The sequence below is a fragment of the Opisthocomus hoazin genome, chromosome 26 (assembly GCF_030867145.1).
Source record: "Opisthocomus hoazin isolate bOpiHoa1 chromosome 26, bOpiHoa1.hap1, whole genome shotgun sequence".
NCBI classification, from domain to species: Eukaryota; Metazoa; Chordata; class Aves; order Opisthocomiformes; family Opisthocomidae; genus Opisthocomus; species Opisthocomus hoazin.
Genome location: NC_134439.1, coordinates 6840026 through 6858575, shown reverse-complemented (window position 1 = coordinate 6858575; position 18550 = coordinate 6840026). Strand labels below are relative to the sequence as shown.

At 52.4% G+C, this 18550-nt stretch overlaps 1 protein-coding gene across 1 annotated transcript; it reads left to right on the top strand.

Moving 5' to 3' along the window:
* The first annotated feature begins 4448 nt into the window (after nt 1–4448).
* LOC142364257 (uncharacterized) lies at nt 4449–17974 on the top strand. The gene is made up of 13 exons (XM_075443564.1): nt 4449–4475; nt 4645–4804; nt 4920–5139; nt 8142–8213; nt 8649–8729; nt 10223–10294; nt 11215–11289; nt 11781–11899; nt 14247–15679; nt 15782–15875; nt 16788–16852; nt 17636–17696; nt 17792–17974. Exons 1-9 carry the CDS (start codon nt 4449–4451, stop codon nt 15383–15385), a joined length of 1965 nt encoding a protein of 654 aa, XP_075299679.1. The 3' UTR covers nt 15386–15679; nt 15782–15875; nt 16788–16852; nt 17636–17696; nt 17792–17974.
* The last annotated feature ends 576 nt before the right edge of the window (nt 17975–18550 follow it).

Here is an 18550-nt window from a genome sequence, read left to right as displayed (position 1 = left end):
ACGCGAGGTGATTTACTTGGGCTATGAGATTAGCGCTGGACAAAGAACTTTGGGACAGCCCCATAAAGAGACAATATGCCAAGCTCAGAGACCTCAGACAGTGAAAGAGCTACGGACTTTCTTGGGAGTAACCGGGTGGTGCCAGCTGTGGATTTATAGTTATGGATAGTTACTAACATTGTCAACCAGCGGAAACACAGGAGAACCGGTACATCATAACTGCCTGGAGACAGCCCTATGGAAAATGGGGAAAACTGGTTCACAGATGGAAGCAGCTATGTTCTGAGTGGCGAGAGACACGCGGAGTATGCTGTCACCACCAGTCAAGAAGTCACAGAGTCAGGACCTTTGCCCATAAACACTTCTGCGCAGAAGGCAGAAATATACACAGACTCGAAGTACACCTTTGGAGTTGTGCATGCGCATGGAGTGATCTGGAAGGAAAGAGGATTACTGAACTCTCAAGGGAAAAACATCAAACATGCAGAAGAAATTTTGAAACTGCTGGAGGCCCCAAGAAAGCGGCAATCATGCATATTAAGGCGCACCAGAAAGTGAGCTTAGAATTGGAAAAAGGAAACGAGCTGGCGGACACAGAGGCAAAACAGGTGGCCAAAACGGAGGTAAGAACTGAAGGGGCTTTAGTCCCTGACGGACAAACCTCCCTAGAAGGTAAGCCAGAATATACCAAGGAAGATCAGAAACTTATCACAGATCTAGAAGGGTCATACAACAAGGAGGGGTGGGCTCAAACCCCACAGGGAAAACTAATCATTCCCTCCTGTCTGATATGGCATTTAGTAAGGGAAGAACATAGGAAAAGCTGGCACAGACACTGGTCAACCCTGTGGTTGCACAGTTTGTGAGTCTGCATTCCCTGAATTTAGCTGGAGGCAAGGATCAGTGTGGGGCCTTGTGAGCTGCTGTGTTACGCAGCAAGGGGTGCTGAGCATGCCTCTTCCCTCCCCGCGTCGCACCAGGACCGCTTTCCTACCCTCTGTTCTCTCCCTCTCGCCTGCGGGGTTATCCATTCCCCTTCGCAGCCACTGCTGCTGTGAACATGCCATGTTCATGTTCATATGTTTCATTTCATTCAATATATTTCACGTATATGTCGTACACTGTGCCTGCGGCACGGCTCAGGTGCCAGCGGGGCTCTGCGCTGCCCGCTGCCCTGGGCAGGGTCCCGACCTGGGGCTGAGGATCGTGTGCTGCTGTGGGTTGGCACACAAAGCGCTGTGAGGGTCCTGCCACGCTGCCAGCGACTCCCGAGACGTGAGCAGCTCTCTTACAGCCCCGTAAGGCTGTGTTTGGGTATGCTTCCTCGCGCCGTGCAGCCGGTGTGCTTGATGTCCAGAGTGTCGTCTGAAAGTCGGTAGCGTGCTGCGTGTTGTGTTCAGATCCTCTCGAGTTTGTCACAGCCTCGGGAAGAGTTCAGAAACTCGCAGTCGGGAAGGCTTTGTCTAACGCCTTTCAGAAGATCCTCCTCGTAGTCCTAGGTAAGGCCTGTCTTTGTGTTAAATGCTGGGGTGTTTGGGCTAATGGTACTAGAACTTGCATGATAACAGATACAAATTCTTTTTCTCGGAAGCTTTCTTGGGGTTCAGTGAAGCTTGGGGGGTCTCAGGCAAAATTGAACTTGTGGTCTGCAGGGGTTTAACAGAGTGGTTCCACCCTATGAGCTACGTGAGCAAAAGGAAAATCTGACAGGAGGTCAGATTTTTTAATTATAAATAACTCAGTGAAACTCCAAATTCCAAGAGTGTAAACGCTGGCAGGAGAGCTTTCTAACACTCCATGTGCGTGCCGACTGGGGATGTGGGGAGGTTCTGGTTCCAGGGGCAACATGAGCTGAACTGCAGCACTTTGCACATTCCTGTCCTGGTTCCAAGCCAACCGGTGCCGCCAAAGGTCCGTGCCCCACTGTTGTGTTCAGTGTTGCATCCTTGGGGCTTCTGTCTCCTTTGAGTTTTGAATCATAGAAGCTGGCTCTGTGCCTGTCCAGGAACACCTGGATCCGCTTGCTCTGGGTTCCAGGTCCCTCTGAGCTCTTAGGTGACGCCTGTTTATCTGGTGTCTGAGTACTTCAGTCTTTTACGCTTATCAGGACTGGCCCCGATGGGACCAGGTCAGTGCTGCTGTCCTCATTTTACAGAGAGGGGCCCAACCAGTCGCTCGCTCCGAAAGCCGTTACGAAGCAGTTTGGAGTTTAGGGTAGGCTTATTGTCAGTACACACAGTAGTAATTAACCATGTCTCTGGCTGTTTGTTCTGTTTCAGAGAACGGGAAAGTGGCCGTGGAGTACAATTCCTCCCAAGAGGAGCCCGCAGACTCCCTAACAGAAGAGGAACTGAAGGGACTTGTTCAGGTAAAACCGGTGGGTCTTCAGCTTTTGCGCAGGGCCTGTGTGTTCCATCTAGGGACTGGAGATGCAGCTGTTAACCGTTACAGCCCCTGACACCCTCCTTAAACCCCGGGAAGTAATCACATCTGGGAATTGTACAGCACGCCAGGGTTTTAAAACTCCTGCTTTTTGGGGTATCTTTGTGCAGAAATGCATGTATATTTTAGACAGCGCAGGAAAGTGAGCAGTTAGGGTGCGGCACTGTTACGGTGCAGATTGACAAGTCTGACACACGACAGTGTCCAGGACTGCTCCTCGTAGAATCTGGGAGAGTGAAAACCCTGGTAAAGCCACAGGAGCTTAAATTAAATTATTTTTTAGTAAGTTCTTCAATAAATCAAACTCCCCATCTAGAAATGCACTTCATAAACGTGTCCTTACCCCAGAGGGAAGGACTGTTAAAAGCTTTGGTGCAATCCCTGCAGATGATTGTGGGGTCTGTCAGCGTGCACCAAACAAAAACGCCCAGGTACAGCAGTAAAACTTTAATCAGTGTGCCCAGCGAGAGGAGTTCTGTGTGCCAGCTTTTGCACGCAGCCAGTCCCGAGCAGAGGCTTTCCGCCTCGCTTAGGTTGAAAACACTGCTGCTGACGAGGCGGGATGACCGACACGGCGGTCGGTGGAAAGCGAGCGTCCCTCTCGCGTGATGCATCGGCACCGCGCAGCGTCCAGCTCCTGCGGTTTGCGTGGCGGAGGTGTCTAATGAACCTCGTGGCATGTTACTCCGCCTGGTGACACTGAGTCACTGGTGTCCACGGGCACAGCTATCTTCCTTTCTTCCTGAAGAGTAAAACAGGAGGTGTTTTACTGTGTGGAGTAACTAACATCCACCAGATTATTTTTTTTAATCAGTTGAGCAGATGAAATTCCATCTGGTTTGTTCTCTCTCTGCATTTTCCTCTGCACATCCCTTTCTCTCTGCCTTCTTTGAAGCCCACGGAGAGCTGACCTAACAGGCAATGACCATAAGAGAAGTGAGCAGCAAAGTCAAACAGAAAGCCTGCTGCTCCTCAAACCTCTGTTCTACCAGAAGCAACCTCCCCCGCCATCTCCTCACTTCCCTCGTGATGGAGTGTGGGAGGTAGTGTGGCCCTCTCCCTGCCGCAAGGCACCTTCCAGCCTGAGAGGAAGAGGAAGAGCCAGGAATTTGGAAGGACTTGCTCGGGAGGAGAGCTGCTGGGTGTCCTTCTGGTTCATGGCCCTGTGATGGCCGTCAGTCCTTCCGAAACAGAAACGTTCCCGAGCTGGTAAATTCCAAGGAGGCTGTCTCTGCTATGTGGTCAAGATACAGAGCTTCCAGGTGCAGAGGGGTGAAGCTAAAATGTGTTGTAGAGAAAGAAATTTACTCTTGGTTTCTCTTCCCAGGTCAATGGATTGTCCTTGGAGCGGTTTGACCTCGAAGAAGAAGTTTTGTCTGACCTCAGTTTTGATGATGAGCTCCCTGGCTGGGAGATGCCATCTAATTAGCGCGGCGCCGTCTTCACGTCGTTTCCAAAAGTTGTGCAGCGTTTGATGAGGAATGAAAGCCTAACGCTGTGAAGTGACGTGTGCGTCAGATCCAGTGTTTTCTTTGTCTCTAAATACGTAACAGCGAAAGAAATGGGCAATGAACCGAGTGTTGCTAAATTTAAGCCCAAAAATATATGCTGGTTTTGGAGAGGAAGTGTTTTCCTGTCGACTTCTCCAGGTCAGCTGTATATGGAAGCCAGCTTAGCGGCACCATTATTATTTAGACAGCGTAACAGATGTGCGTAGCACTTCTGGAAAAATAAAAGGAACGAGCCCAGCCCGCCAGAGCCGACAGCTCAGGTTTGCTCTGATGTGCAGGAGGAAGCCGGCGACGGCAGGAGGAGACACCTTACCAGCAGGAGTAGCTGTGGTCCCGACACACGCCCGCACAGGCACAGAGAAAATACTTCTCCGAGTGAAATTTCTCGTAGGAGAAAGAAGCCGAAGTCCTGGCATAACGTGTTGAACCACGTGTGCTGCATGGGTTGAGCCCCAATGACAAGTAGTTGGGACGTTGTCACGATGTGAAGCAAAGATGCTTTTTAACAGGTTTTTCATTCAAGTAAGCCAAATCTTGTAACTCTGTGTGGTGAGTGAACCTCAGAGGCAGCACAAGCAACAGGAAGGGGCGTCAGGCTCCCCAGATCACGAGGGGATGGTGGGGGTGGGGATGCTGGTTTGGTAACAGACCCACGCTCAGGTTTTTTTGACCACTGTCTGTGGAAAAAAAGCTGATTGAAAAATGGGAGAGCGCAGGCAGGAGCCACAGGAGTGATCTGAGATCCCTCTTGAAACGAGAGGAGCATGGCCTCTTCAATTTAACAAAAAAATTGAGGAAAGGGGTGATTCAACGCCTGATCACCGGTGAGCTTTTTAACCGGGAAGGCGAAGGTGAAACAGGGTCCAGCGGCTGGATGACGAATGTGGAGAAATCCACGAAGGAAGGAATCCGGAGCGCTTCCCGGGGGATAACACAGCAGGGAGGGAACGGCATCCTCCACCGCAGCGAGCTCTGGGACGGGGGCTGTATTTATTTTATGTTCTATCTGCTGCTGGCGGGGAGGCCCGAAACCACAGGAGATTCCCCCTGAAAACCCCGTTTCCTCCCGGAGAGCAGCTGGCGGAGCGGTGAACGTCCATTTGTCTCATTGCAGGCTCCTGCAGGCCAACGATCTGCGGGCAGTGTGGAGGCGTTCGCTGGAGGGGCTGCTCCTGCTGAAGCACCTGTAGGTATCACAGAATCACAGAATCCCAGCATGGCAGGGGTTGGCAGGGCCCTCTGGGGGTCACCCAGCCCAACCCCCTGCCCAAGCAGGGTCACCCAGAGCAGGCTGCACAGCACCGCGTCCAGGCAGGGCTGGAATATCTCCAGAGAAGGAGACTCCACAGCCTCCCTGGGCAGCCTGGGCCAGGGCTCCGTCACCCTCAGAGGGAAGAAGTTCTTCCTCATGTTCAGCTGGAGCTTCCTCTGCTTCAGTTTGTGCCCGTTGCCCCTTGTCCTGTCGCTGGGCACCACTGGAAAGAGTCTGGCCCCGTCGTCCTGACACCCACCCTGCAGATATTTATAGACATTTATAAGATACCATCCCCTCACCCTCCTCCAGCCCTGCTTCTCGGCCCGGCCCCGTGCCAGCGTGCTGTGTTCCTCCTTGGTTTCAAGCTGCAGCCAGAGCAGAGCCAGGCAGCTCGGTGCTGCCGTGGGACCTGGTGGGAGGATTCCCATCGGGGAACGGTGCAGCTTTCGTTTCCCCAAATCGAACCAAGAGGAGGAGGCTTCTGCCCTTTGCACAGACACTGGCTGACCTGTGGTCAGCCCCAAGCTAACAGTGACCTCCCACGCCCTGGGAGATTGCCTCTGGCAATCTGAGAACCACCTAGAGCAAGGCAAAACCCCTGCAGGCTTTGCTTCTGCTAGGGTTTGGGTGGACAGACCTCCCCTGGGGTGAGGACGGAGCCTCAGATGGCTGCTGGCTCTTGGGACAGCCTCTCCAGTGGCCATCCCAGGTGGAAAGAGAAGCCTGCACTACCCCTTCCTCTGCTAAAATCCCAGACAGACTGCGCTTGGCAGGTCTCTACTTCAACCTGCTGCTCCGAGCAGGGATAACCTCAGAGCTAGCACAGGGGCGTTTGCTACAAAAAAAACAGTGAGGTTGCTCAGGGCCGTATCCAGCTGAGTCCTCACTCTTCTTGGAGGAGAAACAAATGTGCGTCTGCGTCCACACAGTGTCATCTGGAACTGCAACAAGCGCTCTGTCTCTAACACTGGAAGGGAGCAGAGGAGCATTCGGGTTTTTTTCTCCTTCAAGTTCAGTTTTGCACGTATTTTAGGGTTTCCTGTGCGGTGCAGGCAAAGGAAGTGTGAAGTAAGAACGACAAAATCCTGCCCTGTTGTCTGTTCTCTGCTTGGCTGCCATCACGTTTGCTTTTCTTATCTCAAAGCCTGAGAGGCAGAAATAAATCCCACGGTGGAGGCTCGGAGCTTTAGTGCCCAGTGCCCAGACTACCTGAGCCTCAGAGGAGACATGGGTACAGTCACTTCTCAGCACAAACCTCACGGCAAAGATAAAAATACTGCTCGTGTGAAAAAGCTGACAGCAAGGGTAGCCCTGGTACGGAATTCGCTCGTGAGGGTCATGGTTTGGGTCCCACTCCTCTGTTATCAGAGTAGCTGAAATGAGGACACAACGAGGCGTCCCAAAATCCCCTCCGTTGCTCCTATTCATAGATCACAGCAAGTGTCTCAGCTCCACAGCCGTCTGCATTTGTAGTGTCATTTACTGAATGTGGCCCTTACACGCTCGCGTTTTTCCCACAAAAAGGGAGGGTTTGTATTTTCTAGTATGCACGTTGGTGTGGAAAGAGCCAAGTCCAGGGTGGTCTTGGCCCTTCTGGAGCTCCCCTGCGGGGAGCCAGCCCTAGGGCTGCATCTAAGCCTTGTCTCCATGCTGGGGAATGGTGGAAAACAAGGTAGTGCCAGTGCTGGGGCCCACTGCCCACACAAGCTCCCCCTCCCCGCGTCTTTTTAGCAGGTATGTGTGCCCTACATCGTAGAAAAGAAGGATCCAAGAACTTCAAAGCAGAAAGCATGTTCTGCAGGATGTGGGTTGCAGGCTAAATGAGTCAGGTTGGGAAGAAACAGGCTTCCAGCCACACTCCGCTTCCACGGGGCTGCAGACTGAGCTCTCCAAAGCGCTTCTGAGATTGCGCGTGTGAAGACCTTCCTCCCACCGCCCGGCAGCCTCCCTGGGAGGTCCAGAGCCCGCAGGCGAGAGCTGCAGTCGCTCCCTGAACACCCTCTCCAGTAGCACGGCCATCTCCTACAGAAGAGACCTTGTGCATTCATCTCCTCTAATTTCAGATGCCTAATAATTGCCCAGGATTAAGCTGGTTGTTCAGGGTCTCTTCATTTTCCACGGAGAGGAACAGGCACTTCCCATTCACCCAAGCCATCTTGGGAACCTGTCTGAGGAGGGGATGAATCACTCCCCAGGAACATTTCTCTCTTGCTGTTCACCACAGAACAAGCCCGGGCAGCGAATTCAGGCTGAGCCAATGAACCCTTTGGCTTCTAAAGCCGGGTCAGGTGAATCCCGCAGCGGCTGGGTGTCTACACGCATCTCACAGCAGAGCTGTACAGGGAAGAGGACTTTGGGTTACCCCTTCATTCTGCCCTTTCCAGACTTCCGTGATCTTCCTTTTGCATCTTTCATAGGATCCCTTTAACATGACTTTTTCACCAAAAAGGGATTAAGAGGAAAATAACCATTTTCCTCACACGTGTGGGTACCAGCCCATCCCTGAGCCCTCAGACAAGAGGTTCTGCTCAGGCTTTCCTGGCTGACTTCAGCAAGCAAAGCACTGATGGCACCCAGGGAAGGTGGGATGCATCTCTCTGGCGCATCCAGAGGGTCACAAATCGGTATGGGCCACGCAAATGCTTCCTCAGCTGCTAAACTGTGCCTGCCTAAAGAATCTTTTCAGTTACCAGAGAGGGAAATCAAGCCTTAAAATAATTCTGGTGGGATCAGAGCTAGAAAAAAATCACTGAGATGAAAGCCACCTTGGTCAGGAGGGTTATCACAGGTTACACACCACTGCAAGCTAATAGCAGATATAAACACCGCGTGAAATCAGAGCCGTGTAACATAGATGCTGCCAGTGTCAAAGCAAGAGAAAGTAAACATGACCGTGCAAATGTAATTAACATTTTGTGTTCTAATTTTAACAGGGATTTATCTTGCAACAAAATCCCGTCGATCGAGGAACATGCTTTTGAGCCACTTCCCTTTTTGCAGCTTATGTGAGTTATAAAAGTTTCTTTCTAGTGTATTTACTGAAGTCTGTTTGCATTTATCACCCTTTTTGTGCTAGAAGACGTTCCTGTTATTTTTAGAACTATGACTAAATTTCTCCTGCTGAAAGAGTGACGGAGCTGAAGAGATCAATGCAGATGGCTGGATGACCCACAGCAGGATGAGAGATCACAGCGTGGTCGTCCAAACGCAGCCATAATAGAAGCCATTTCTTGAAGGCTTGCTGCATCCTGGAACAGAAATAGATTAAGCACATGTGCACTTCATTTCCTCTCCTTGACAGGTTCAAAAAAAATCGAGAAAGCAGCAGTTTCCTCCCTATTCTACCTTGGATTTGCATATTTCCTACCAATCAATACTGCTTTGCTCCAGCTTCCTGTAGCACAGGTCCAATTCATTTCTGTGATCTTCTTCTTCCCCAGAAACCTTGGTGGGAATCTCATCACGCAGATCCGTGACGGCACTTTCCAGGCGTGGCACGGGATGCAGTTCTTACAGAAGCTGTAAGTGTGACAAGGTCTAAAGGCAGGTCAGAGCAGGACTCCACAGTGACAGCGGGGAAGAGCAGATTTGCTCTCCGTAAAGAGCGGAACCCTGCTAGAGATGTCATCCAGGGTCCGTCGGGACTCTGCAGCCTGCAAGCCACATTCTCCTGGCCTGCTTATCTTCTCTATGGCTTCCCTGAACCAGCATCAGGTTCACACAGGAGTGGTGGGAGCCCAGGGGGAACAGATAAGAAAGAAATGCTGCGGGAAGGCAGGGTGATGCGGGGTACGGGATGTGACCCGGATTTCTAGGCAGAAATTTCACTTTGTGCATTTGCGTTTAAAAGTAAAGGGTCTCAAAAACATCCACACAAAGGAAACTTTGTTCTTTTGGTGTCATGAGAAAACATGACTTAATCCATAGGCAGTTCTATCATGAAGCCCTACCAGGGACAGGATCACCGTTTCAATCTGGACCTGAATTAAGTGAGAAGCCGGGTTTTTTGCCCACCAAGGGTCCATACACATAAGGGAATGGCCAGTCTCCCTGCTCTCCTGAAAAGTGCAATACTTCTCACATGATGCACCAAGTAAGGTGGGAGAATAAATTACGATTGACAGTTCCCATAGGAGCAGGCCACAGCCGTGCCAGGCTGGATGCAGTAATGCAGTAAAAGTTTCTGGACAGTGGAAATGTAAGAAAATATGGAAGGTAAGACTCCAAAATAACATCAAAGTCCTGGTGGAGGGAAGCAAAGAGAAGGTGTGAGCTGAGGAGGAAAGAAAGAGATGTTGTGTTTTCCAGAAGAAGCACTTCTGGGCTTTTGCTCTTTTAGCTGGAGATAATCAGGACCTGATGTGTTTTGTGAATCAGCCCATCAGCATCTGTTCCTGCCTCTAGCCTTCATCCAGGCCCTTCCTCACACACGTAGCACTGAGCCAATTTTTTATCTTCAGGCTGAAATTTCCTATGTTTGTTCTCCACTTGAAAGGAAATCCTTCGGGGAGCTTTGAGTAAAAATCGTTCAGCCAAATTCACATCTGCCATCCATAAAAGTCAGCTGGATCCTTACCCACCCTAAATCTCTTTACACCACTCGCACAGTAGAGAGGAGACTGGAAAGGGGACTGCAGGGTAATTCTGCATCAGATCCAACAGGCACAACTCTCTTCGGGCCTCTCTGATATTCAGAGGGTAGAAATGAGAAGCCTGGCAAAGAGGAAAAACTCCTTGGTCACAGAAATACTTTGCAATCATCTCGTGGAAATTCACTTTGATTTAGCTCTGTTTGATTCAGGAACCACTGGGGGTTTTTGACTTTACAGTAAGTGTTTTCACCTTCTCCCATGTTTCCAGTGCCTGCTGCACAGGGCCAGCTGCTCTTGGCTTTCCAGGCTCGTGGGTCTATGTCCGTAAGAGCACACGTGGTCAGGGCATCCCCACGTACCCCTACCCACACAGCTCACGTCCTTCCTGTCACCCACTCACAGTGCTGTGTTGTTTTTTTCAGGATCCTGAGCCATAACCCCCTGTCCGTTATTGCTGACACATCGTTCTTCAAGCTGCCTTCAGTCAAATATCTGTAAGCATTGACTCATTTTTACCAGATTAATATAGATCTTTGTCTCCCTCGAGTGCCCTCTTGTCAGGAAAGCAGAGATACAGCAGCAGATCTCGCTCTTCTCCCAGCCTTATTCTGCCAGAGGCGCAAATAACCCCGGCACCGGCAGAGCAAGGCAAAGGCCAAGCAGTTCTGGTGCGTCCCCAGCTTCAAAGCAACCAAGGAACTGGGACACAAACTTTAAAAAACTAGAGGCTGTCCAGGTCTGGGGCCATGGAGTGGCCTGAAGGGTCTGGGGATGCCCCCACTCCTGCTGAGCGCTGCGAAGGGGGGATCCAGCAGCTCCCGGTCCCTGGGGCGCCCATGCCAGCAGCCTGGGGCTCCTGCCCACCCCACATCCCCACCCCACTGCCGTGACACAGCTCAGGGCAGGTGATACCCTGTGCTGATCTCGATTCACAGCATCCTATGGCTCCTGCTCGCAGCCGTGTGACTCCTCCGGGAGGAACAGGTCCAGGCTTTTTGCAGAGGTCCTTCCTGCTCGCAGCCCCGCTGTCCCACAGATACCCTTTGCTTTCTGCTCGGCACGTTTTCTCTTTTCGCTGGTATAATCAATCTCTCTTTCCAAGGTCACAGTGGATTCATCCTCTCCATTGAAGGACTGGAGCTGCATTCATGGGAGAGCAGGAGGAGGGTTTTGAGCCAGGGAATCCTTTCTGTTTGCATTCGTCTCCCACGAGATCTGCAGGATCCCCTCTTGATTCAGACCCCGAGGTTCGGAACGGGTCAAAGCAGAAAGACGATACAGTTTTGAATCATTTCTATTGGATTAGGCACAAGTGGATTCCACCACCGCAACCATCAGGCACCTGGTCTTGTTCCAGAGCAGAGTTCTGGTAAAGATGCCTGAAAATTTAATGCAGTTTTTCGAATCTTTTCAGAGACCTGGGTGCGACACAAGTGGCTCAGCAGACATTGCTCACGCTCCTCCTGACAACAGCGCGCTTGGAAACGCTGTGAGTATGCAGGGCCTGGGTCCCAGCCGCCAGCAGACTGTAACTGCTGAAACAAGGGGTCTTCCTGGGAAACAAACCAGAATAACCCCTGTAAGCCTCACGTTTGCTATTTACTTTCGAGAGCCTCCCAAGCTCACCTGCTAAGGAGCAGAATTTCACCTTTTAGATGCCAGTTTCCAGCTTTTTCAAAGGGAAGTTTTAAATCAAGGTGGGACGCTTTTCAGTTCAAATATTATTTTGGGACTAGTTCCATTTTCAAAGGTAAAATCAACATCTCAATGCCAATGGAGAAGCCCATCTTCTACTTGAAACCTCTCTTAGAAATCAGGAGAACATACCTGTCCATTGGGACTGGAGGTGAGGGGAGCTTTTCCAGAGCTGTAGAAGAAATCTGAGCAAAACCGTGATGCGTTATCTTTGTGTTACCTGAGCTGGACTCGGAGACGTGGATTGAGATGCTGGGTTTTTCTCCAGTAGCCTCTTCTCTTTAGCACACTGCCCACCGATCTGGCCTGCTGCTTCTGCCAGGAGAAACACACCAGCGAAACCCTGTGCAGGACCACCAAGTTCCACTGCGAGAACGTGTGCCCCGCCAGCGCTCCCCAGTGCGGTAGGCTTCCCCGTGATCGGGAGGGAGACACCGAATCTGCCCACTTCCCTCTGGGTTTAGGAGATGCTGTAGCATGGCTTAGGGAGCAGCTGAGGGAGCTGGGGTTGGTCAGTCAGGAGAAGAGGAGGCTGAGGGGGGACCTTGTCGCTCTCTACAACTGCCTGACAGGAGGGTGTAGTGAGGGGGGGTTGGTCTCTTCTCCCAGGTAACCAGCGATAGGAAGAGAGGAAATGGCCTCAAGTTGCTCAGGGGAGGTTTAGACTGGATATTCGGAAAAATTTCTTCACTGAAAGAGTTGTGAAGCCTTGGACCAGGCTGCCCAGGGCAGGGGTGGAGTCCCCATCCCTGGAGGTGTTCAAAAAACATATAGACGTGGCACTTTGGGACATGGTTTAGCAGGCATGGTGGTGTTGGTTGATGGTTGGACTTGATCTTAGAGGTCTTTTCCAGCCTTAGTGTTTCTACGATTCTGTGGCCCTGTTTTGTGGGGATTCCCAGGAAGCATTGGCCACCCCAGTGGCATCGCTCCAGCCCGATGGCTCCTGACTAGCCCCAGGGACACAAAATCTGGGCAGACTCTGCCCTGCTCGCTGAGAGGAGCTTTGTCCATGCGAGGCCTTTAAACCAGCCCTGAGGCCAGTGCCGGCAGCTCAGGTGAGAGCGGGGAGGCCTCTGACTGTGGTCCCTGAGGCACAGGCACAGAAATTCCCCCTTGAGCACATGCCTTGGAAAAAACAAGGGTTGAAAAGTTACTAGTGATTGTACATATCTTCTGTGTCAAATACTATCTTGAGAAGAAATAGCTCGCTGGGCTAAATAAACACACGAGCTTCCAGTCCACACAGCACATCTAGCCAAGGAAATCATGCGTGCCCAGCACCACTCCCAAGCACTGGAAAGCCCCGTCTGCTCTTAAGCCCCCCAGATTTCCCCTGCCAACCTCCTGAGCCTTTCCAGCACCACCAGACCTTGGCTAGTCACAGCTCAGCAGCGAGAGAGGTCCCAGACACAGCGTAGACACGGCCAAAGGGTCCGGCAATGTTTGCATCACTCTGACAAGGTGGCACATGCTGAGCTGCACCTCGAAACCGCTGCCCACACTGGAAACCCCAAGACCCCTAACCAAGCAGGGAAGCCCCTAGGCAGGCTCTGCAGAAACCTCCTGTGATGCACAGTGTGTTGGAGAGGATCTGGGATATACAGGCTCCAAAAATGGTCTGGGTGACCTCAGAAAATAGCCTGGTCTCTCTGCCACCCTGCTCCCCGTGCGCAGCAGAGAGGATGGTAACCCCAACGTCCATTGCAGGGCATGAGGTGAACACCAACCACCGCTCTTCTCTCGTTAGCCTGTGCAGCGCAGGTGACGCACTGTCCTGCTCGATCTTTGCACGGGGTAAACAGCATCCTCATCAAAGCAGAGAGAAGCTGGACTCATGCAGATACAGTCAGGTTTCCAAGGTCCCGAGTAACCCATTCTCAAACTGGATGTGGAGAAGAGAGCCTAAGCAAGTCTAGCGAAAACAGGCTGCTGAGCCACTGAGGGCTAGATACTCAAAGGTACTTGTGTGTCCAATTTCCTATCATTTTAACAGGAAAAAAAGGCCTAAATACCTTTGTAATCTGTAAATATTCTTGACCATGTCACCGTGCCTCTGGCATTAAGCTATCTGCAGAGCAGGGTTAGAGATAAGGTGGTGTTTGCAGCCTTGGTGTGGGACTCGTGAAGACTTCTCCTGGCCCTGCAGACTCAGCGCGTGCCCTTTGCGTGGCGGGGCAGGAGCTCGCCTGGGCTGTTTGCATCGCTCTGGGTCGAACCCTCACGTCTTCCACTTCTTCTAGGCCTGGGTGGTGGGAGCTGACTGCATATTGTTGCAGACAACAACCCGGAGGCCTTTTAATGTGAAGTATCCCAGGTTTTCCTGACTGCAGGGAGAAGGGCTAGCTGGGACAACCGAGCAGGGGCAAACGCCGTGTCTTTGGGTGTTCCGCTTTCCAGGCTCGCTCCTAGTTTCAAGGCTTTGTGGTGATTTTAGCAACTCAACACTGGCTTGTACCGAGCTGTGGGAAACGCTCCGACAGCGAACCCGTTCCCCCAGGACGTTTCCCACCGATCCAAACAGAGCCCTGGGAGATACCAGAAAAGAAACATCTATCTGTTCTGCCCGATGAGATAATCTGATTGATTTAACAGGATTTTCCCGGCTGTAACACATCCGTCATTCAGTTCACACACTCCATTGTCTGAAAGATGAGCGCCTGCTGCTCGGGGCAAACCTTTGACCCTGTATTTTGGCAGAAAGGTTCTCGTGACTCCGAGTCACTGATCTGCTCTCCTGGTGTTTTACAGCTCGCACAGATCCTCTGGCAGAGACACAAAGAGGAATAACGGAAGCGGTAAAATCCAGAAAGCTGAACGCCAGCACGGTGTTGAACCTGAAGCCCAAGGAGCCTTCGCTCAGAGACCATGAAACCGCAACGCCTGAAGTTGTCCTGAGCCTGACCGGCACTGACAGTGATCTCGGTGACCCGAATGACCACAGTTCCAGAACAAATTCATATTCCCCTCAGCACCTATCCGGGCAGGAGGGCAAACCCAGTAAGGTGCTGATGCTGATGCTGCACAGCATTCAGCACATGGGCTGGACCAGTGACAATGAGGTAAGGAAACTCTATTTTCTAGCAAAGGCACTAGTAGCCAAGCTCAAGAATAAGCTGCACAAGGCTAAAAGCATCGTGACTATGAAAAACACCATCTCACCCCTGCCAGCACCCACCACACAGAAGGACGAGGTGCACGAGATCCCAGCAGGGGAGGGAGACACAAGCACAGGCTGGGTGCAAAAGCAGCATGGCTTAGGTTTGAACCAGGCAGCGTTAAACCCCTGGGAGACAGCTGGCAGGTTAAACCTCACTGACAACGTCTCCCTCTTCAGACATCACAAAATATCGGCACCTCCTTCAGAACATTCAGCTTCACACTCCCCAGCAGAGGCTCCTCATTCGTCTGCGTCTTTTAAGAATCAAAATCATTCTGATGCGGCGGAGCCGATGAAGGAAACTCATGGGATGGAGAGTGTGCAAGATGTAGAAGATGCAGGGGAAGCACCATCTCCAAGGCAGGACTATGTCTGGGCTTACAAAAAGCACCAGCAGGGGGACAGCCCATATCTGAATGAAAGTTATCGGCTTGTCTACCAGACGTCTGGCAGTGTGAGTCCAGAGGAAGAGCCCACACCAACAGAAGGTAAAGCAGAGCAGAGACCACGCACACACCAGCGGTTTTTCTATAACCTGTTGGTTAGCAACAGCCTCCCCTCTGCAAGCAGCATACTAGAGGACACGGCTGAAGAAGGGGATTCCTCTCTAGATGGGCGTTTACCAGCCGTCCCTCGAAGCGCAGGAACACCCTGGAAGCAACAAAAAGAAGGATCCAGTGTCCTCAATAAACCAGGTAGCTCCCACAGCCCAGATGCTGCACCGGTTTGAGGAGACCTCTTTGAAACCAAGGTCAATCGTCACCTACGCTTGCTCGTCCCAGACGAAGCCCTGCGGACGTTCGTCGCCCAGGTGGCCCGAGCCCTGAGGATGGACTGCAGCCTCCCCGAGCTCCGGCTGGCCTGTGCGAAGATGGTCTCCAAGATGGGACTGCTCATAAAGCTGCTCAGCGACAGGCACGGGGACCGGGGAGCCTCTGCTCTCGGGGGCCAGCGTCTCCTGGAAGGGAACCTTTCCAATGGCGTGGCCCCGGCCAGGCAGGCGGGCAGGAATCCTGCGGGGAAGGTAGGAGAGGTCCTGGGGATTGCTGCATGTGTCCTCCTGGACCACGGGGAATGGAAGGAGCAACCCTCTGCCCCCTCATGGTTTTCTCTCCTTTTCTCCCAGTGGAAGCCAAAGCACACCTCCAGCGACAGGCTCCTGTTAGAGATATTGGTGTCTCTCATCATCATGATTAATCTCCGTGATTTGTTTCATTGAGGTAAGCCAGTAGCTCGTTTGACAGACAGCTGTCAGTCAAGCCTTGTAGCTGGAGGGCACCGGGGCAGGGTGGTGCCTCTCCACACAGCTTGTGAGCCCTGGGGAGCCACTGTCAACACCCCTGGGTAGCAGAGGAGATGTTTTTCCAACCCCAGAGCTTGTCACGGCATCCACACAGTTCAGACGGGGTTCCAGCCTGCCTGGGGGCGGTTGTCCTGGCGTCTGTCAGGACCTGTCAGCAGCTCTGCACTGCAGCTCTCCTCACAGCTCCCTGGAGCGGGGCTGCGGCTCGCTCCCAGCACAGCCTCTCCCAGCAGCCCTTCCCCGAGTCTCGTCCCGCAATCCCTGGCCCTGCAGAGTCACCTCCCAGCCTCTTCTCCTGACCCTGTTCTGCTCCCCTGCCCTCACCGATCGCTTCCAGCCGGGCAGCAAGTCCTTCCACTCGCCAAAACCAAGTCCTTCTGCAAGGTGCGACTGCTCCGCAGGGGCCAGGGCAGTGCCGGAGACGGGCAGGGGACAGGACCCAGTGTGCCCACAGAGTTTCAGCCTCCCTTTGGGGCCCTTCTCCTTGGGGAAAAAAAGCTTTTCTTTCTTTAAAAGAAAGAAATAAACACCTACGTGTTTCAGACTGGGGTTAAACAGGAGGGGAGTACCCTGCAAAGCACTGTGCAGATGAGAAAGGCAGACATAAACACGGCTGAGATTAGGAGAGTGCTGGGAGTCCAGGTCATTCCGGAGGCAGGGAAGAGCGGAGAGTTAGGAAAGCAGGATGGGCTCTTTCGAAAAATGTGGCTGCTGGCACAGGCTTGCACGTGTATATAGCGGGCTCGGTCGGAGGAGGAACCTTTTGGCCTCCTTCGGCTTGCAGAGCGTGATGAGAAAATGCTGATGTTACGAATCTCTCCTTCTCCAGGTTTGCTCCCAAAAACCTGCAGCCAATTCCCAACCCCAAAGCACCAGTAAATCACGACGGAGATGGTAATTACTCCCCGCGCTGCGCCACTGCTGGGCCACCAACAGTCTTTACTCTGATCAGCGCTTGATCCCGAGCCCCCCAGCCACGCGGCTGCTGGCTGCCGAGGACTCACCAGTCTGTGTTTAAAACACGTAGCTTCTGTAAGAGCCCCAGAAAAGGGACCCCACAGCGTGAGTGGTCAGCATGGCTCTAAGCTCACATCCCAACCAGGCAGCCCTTCTCCACGCCGGTGATGTTTCTACACCCTGCACGTGGTGGGTGTGTGGGCCCTGGGCTCTGGTGCGGCCCCGTGTCCCTGCAGCCACGAGGAAACACCTCTTTGCTCCGGTCCCCAGCAAAACTCTGCTCTGGTGACGGCTCTGCCCTCTTCCTCCCTGCCCCAGTCCCCAGAGGGGCTGTTGAAGAGCTCGCTCCTGTGTCCCGTCCCGTTCCCCCCCCCCCCGACACCTCTCACATCCAGGCTAAACCAGGAGCCGTTCCCAGCCGTGTCGACCAGCACCGTCCCTTCCTTCTGGGGCTCCTCATCTTCCTCGGGGTCAGCTGAAACATTGCCCCGAGCAGACACCCGCCACAGCCCTCCCTGGCCAAGCCTCAGGGACCGAGAACGGTGAATTCCGGGGTGATGGCGCACAAGAAGCCTCTTCTCTCCCCGTTAACCCACCAAATCCAGATGTTTCGCACCGCTGTAAATGCCACTTGCCTGAATCCCGCAGGAGCTGCTTCCCGGCAGGGCAGCGTGCAGGCAGCCGTCACTTTGTACCCTTCTTTTCCTTATTTTTTCCCAGGTTCTTTGAAAAATTCCTGCCGCGGAGATGGAGCAAGAAGAAGGACAACGCTCGAGAGGAGGTAAGGGCAGGAGCACGTGCCAGGTCTCCCCTCTGCCTGCCCCGCCGGCTGTTTCCCACCCTCTCCAAAACCTTCCCTTCCCTGCCGCTTCCCAGAGGCCGCGCGTGTCGGATCCAAGCCGAACCCAGCCGCCGCGGCTGCGGGAGCTGTACCGACCCCTCGACGCCCAGCACCAAGCGTCCAGAGTCGAGCTCCACGACGGCAGCGCTCCGACGAGCAGGAGATCTTCAGCCAGGTCCACCTACACTGAGTGCGACAGCGACGATGCCTGCCCTGACTGTTCAGCTCTTCTTGTTCTTGTTGTTGTTGTTGTTATTGTTGTTGTTGTTATTATTATTATTATTATTACAGCTCTTGCTATTTCCTTGGTCTTTTCTTGGATGTTATTTCCTCACTGTTATTTCCTTGTGGTTATTTCCTTGGCTCTTTCCTTGGCTGTTATTTCCTTGGCTGTTATTTCCTTGCTGTTATTTCCTTGGCTTTTATTTCCTTGCTGCTATTTCCTTGGCTGTTACTTCCTTGGAGTTTCTTTTCTTGCTGTTATTTCCTTGCTGTTACTTCCTTGACTGTTTCCTTGGATGTTATTTCCCTGCTGTTATTCCCTTGCTGTTATTTTCGTGGAAGTTATTTCCTTGCTGCTGTGTCCTTGCTGTTGTTTCCTTGGCTGTCATTTCCTTGAAGGTTATTTCCTTGGCTCTTTCCTTCGCTGTTATTTCCTTGGAGTTTATTTCCTTGCTGTTACTTCCTTGGCTGTTACTTCCTTGGAGTTTCTTTTCTTGCTGTTATTTCCTTGCTGTTACTTCCTTGACTGTTTCCTTGGAGTTTATTTCCCTGCTGTTATTCCCTTGCTGTTA

What these genes read in the sequence shown, in the direction of transcription:
- LOC142364257 (XM_075443564.1), top strand. Translation starts at nt 4,449, where the DNA reads ATGCTTTTTAACAGGTTTTTCATTCAA. An exon ending in ATGCAGTTCTTACAGAAGCT is followed by an intron (nt 8,730 to 10,222) that starts GTAAGTGTGACA and finishes TGTTTTTTTCAG; the next exon opens with GATCCTGAGCCATAACCCCC. An exon ending in ACAGCGCGCTTGGAAACGCT is followed by an intron (nt 11,290 to 11,780) that starts GTGAGTATGCAG and finishes TCTTCTCTTTAG; the next exon opens with CACACTGCCCACCGATCTGG.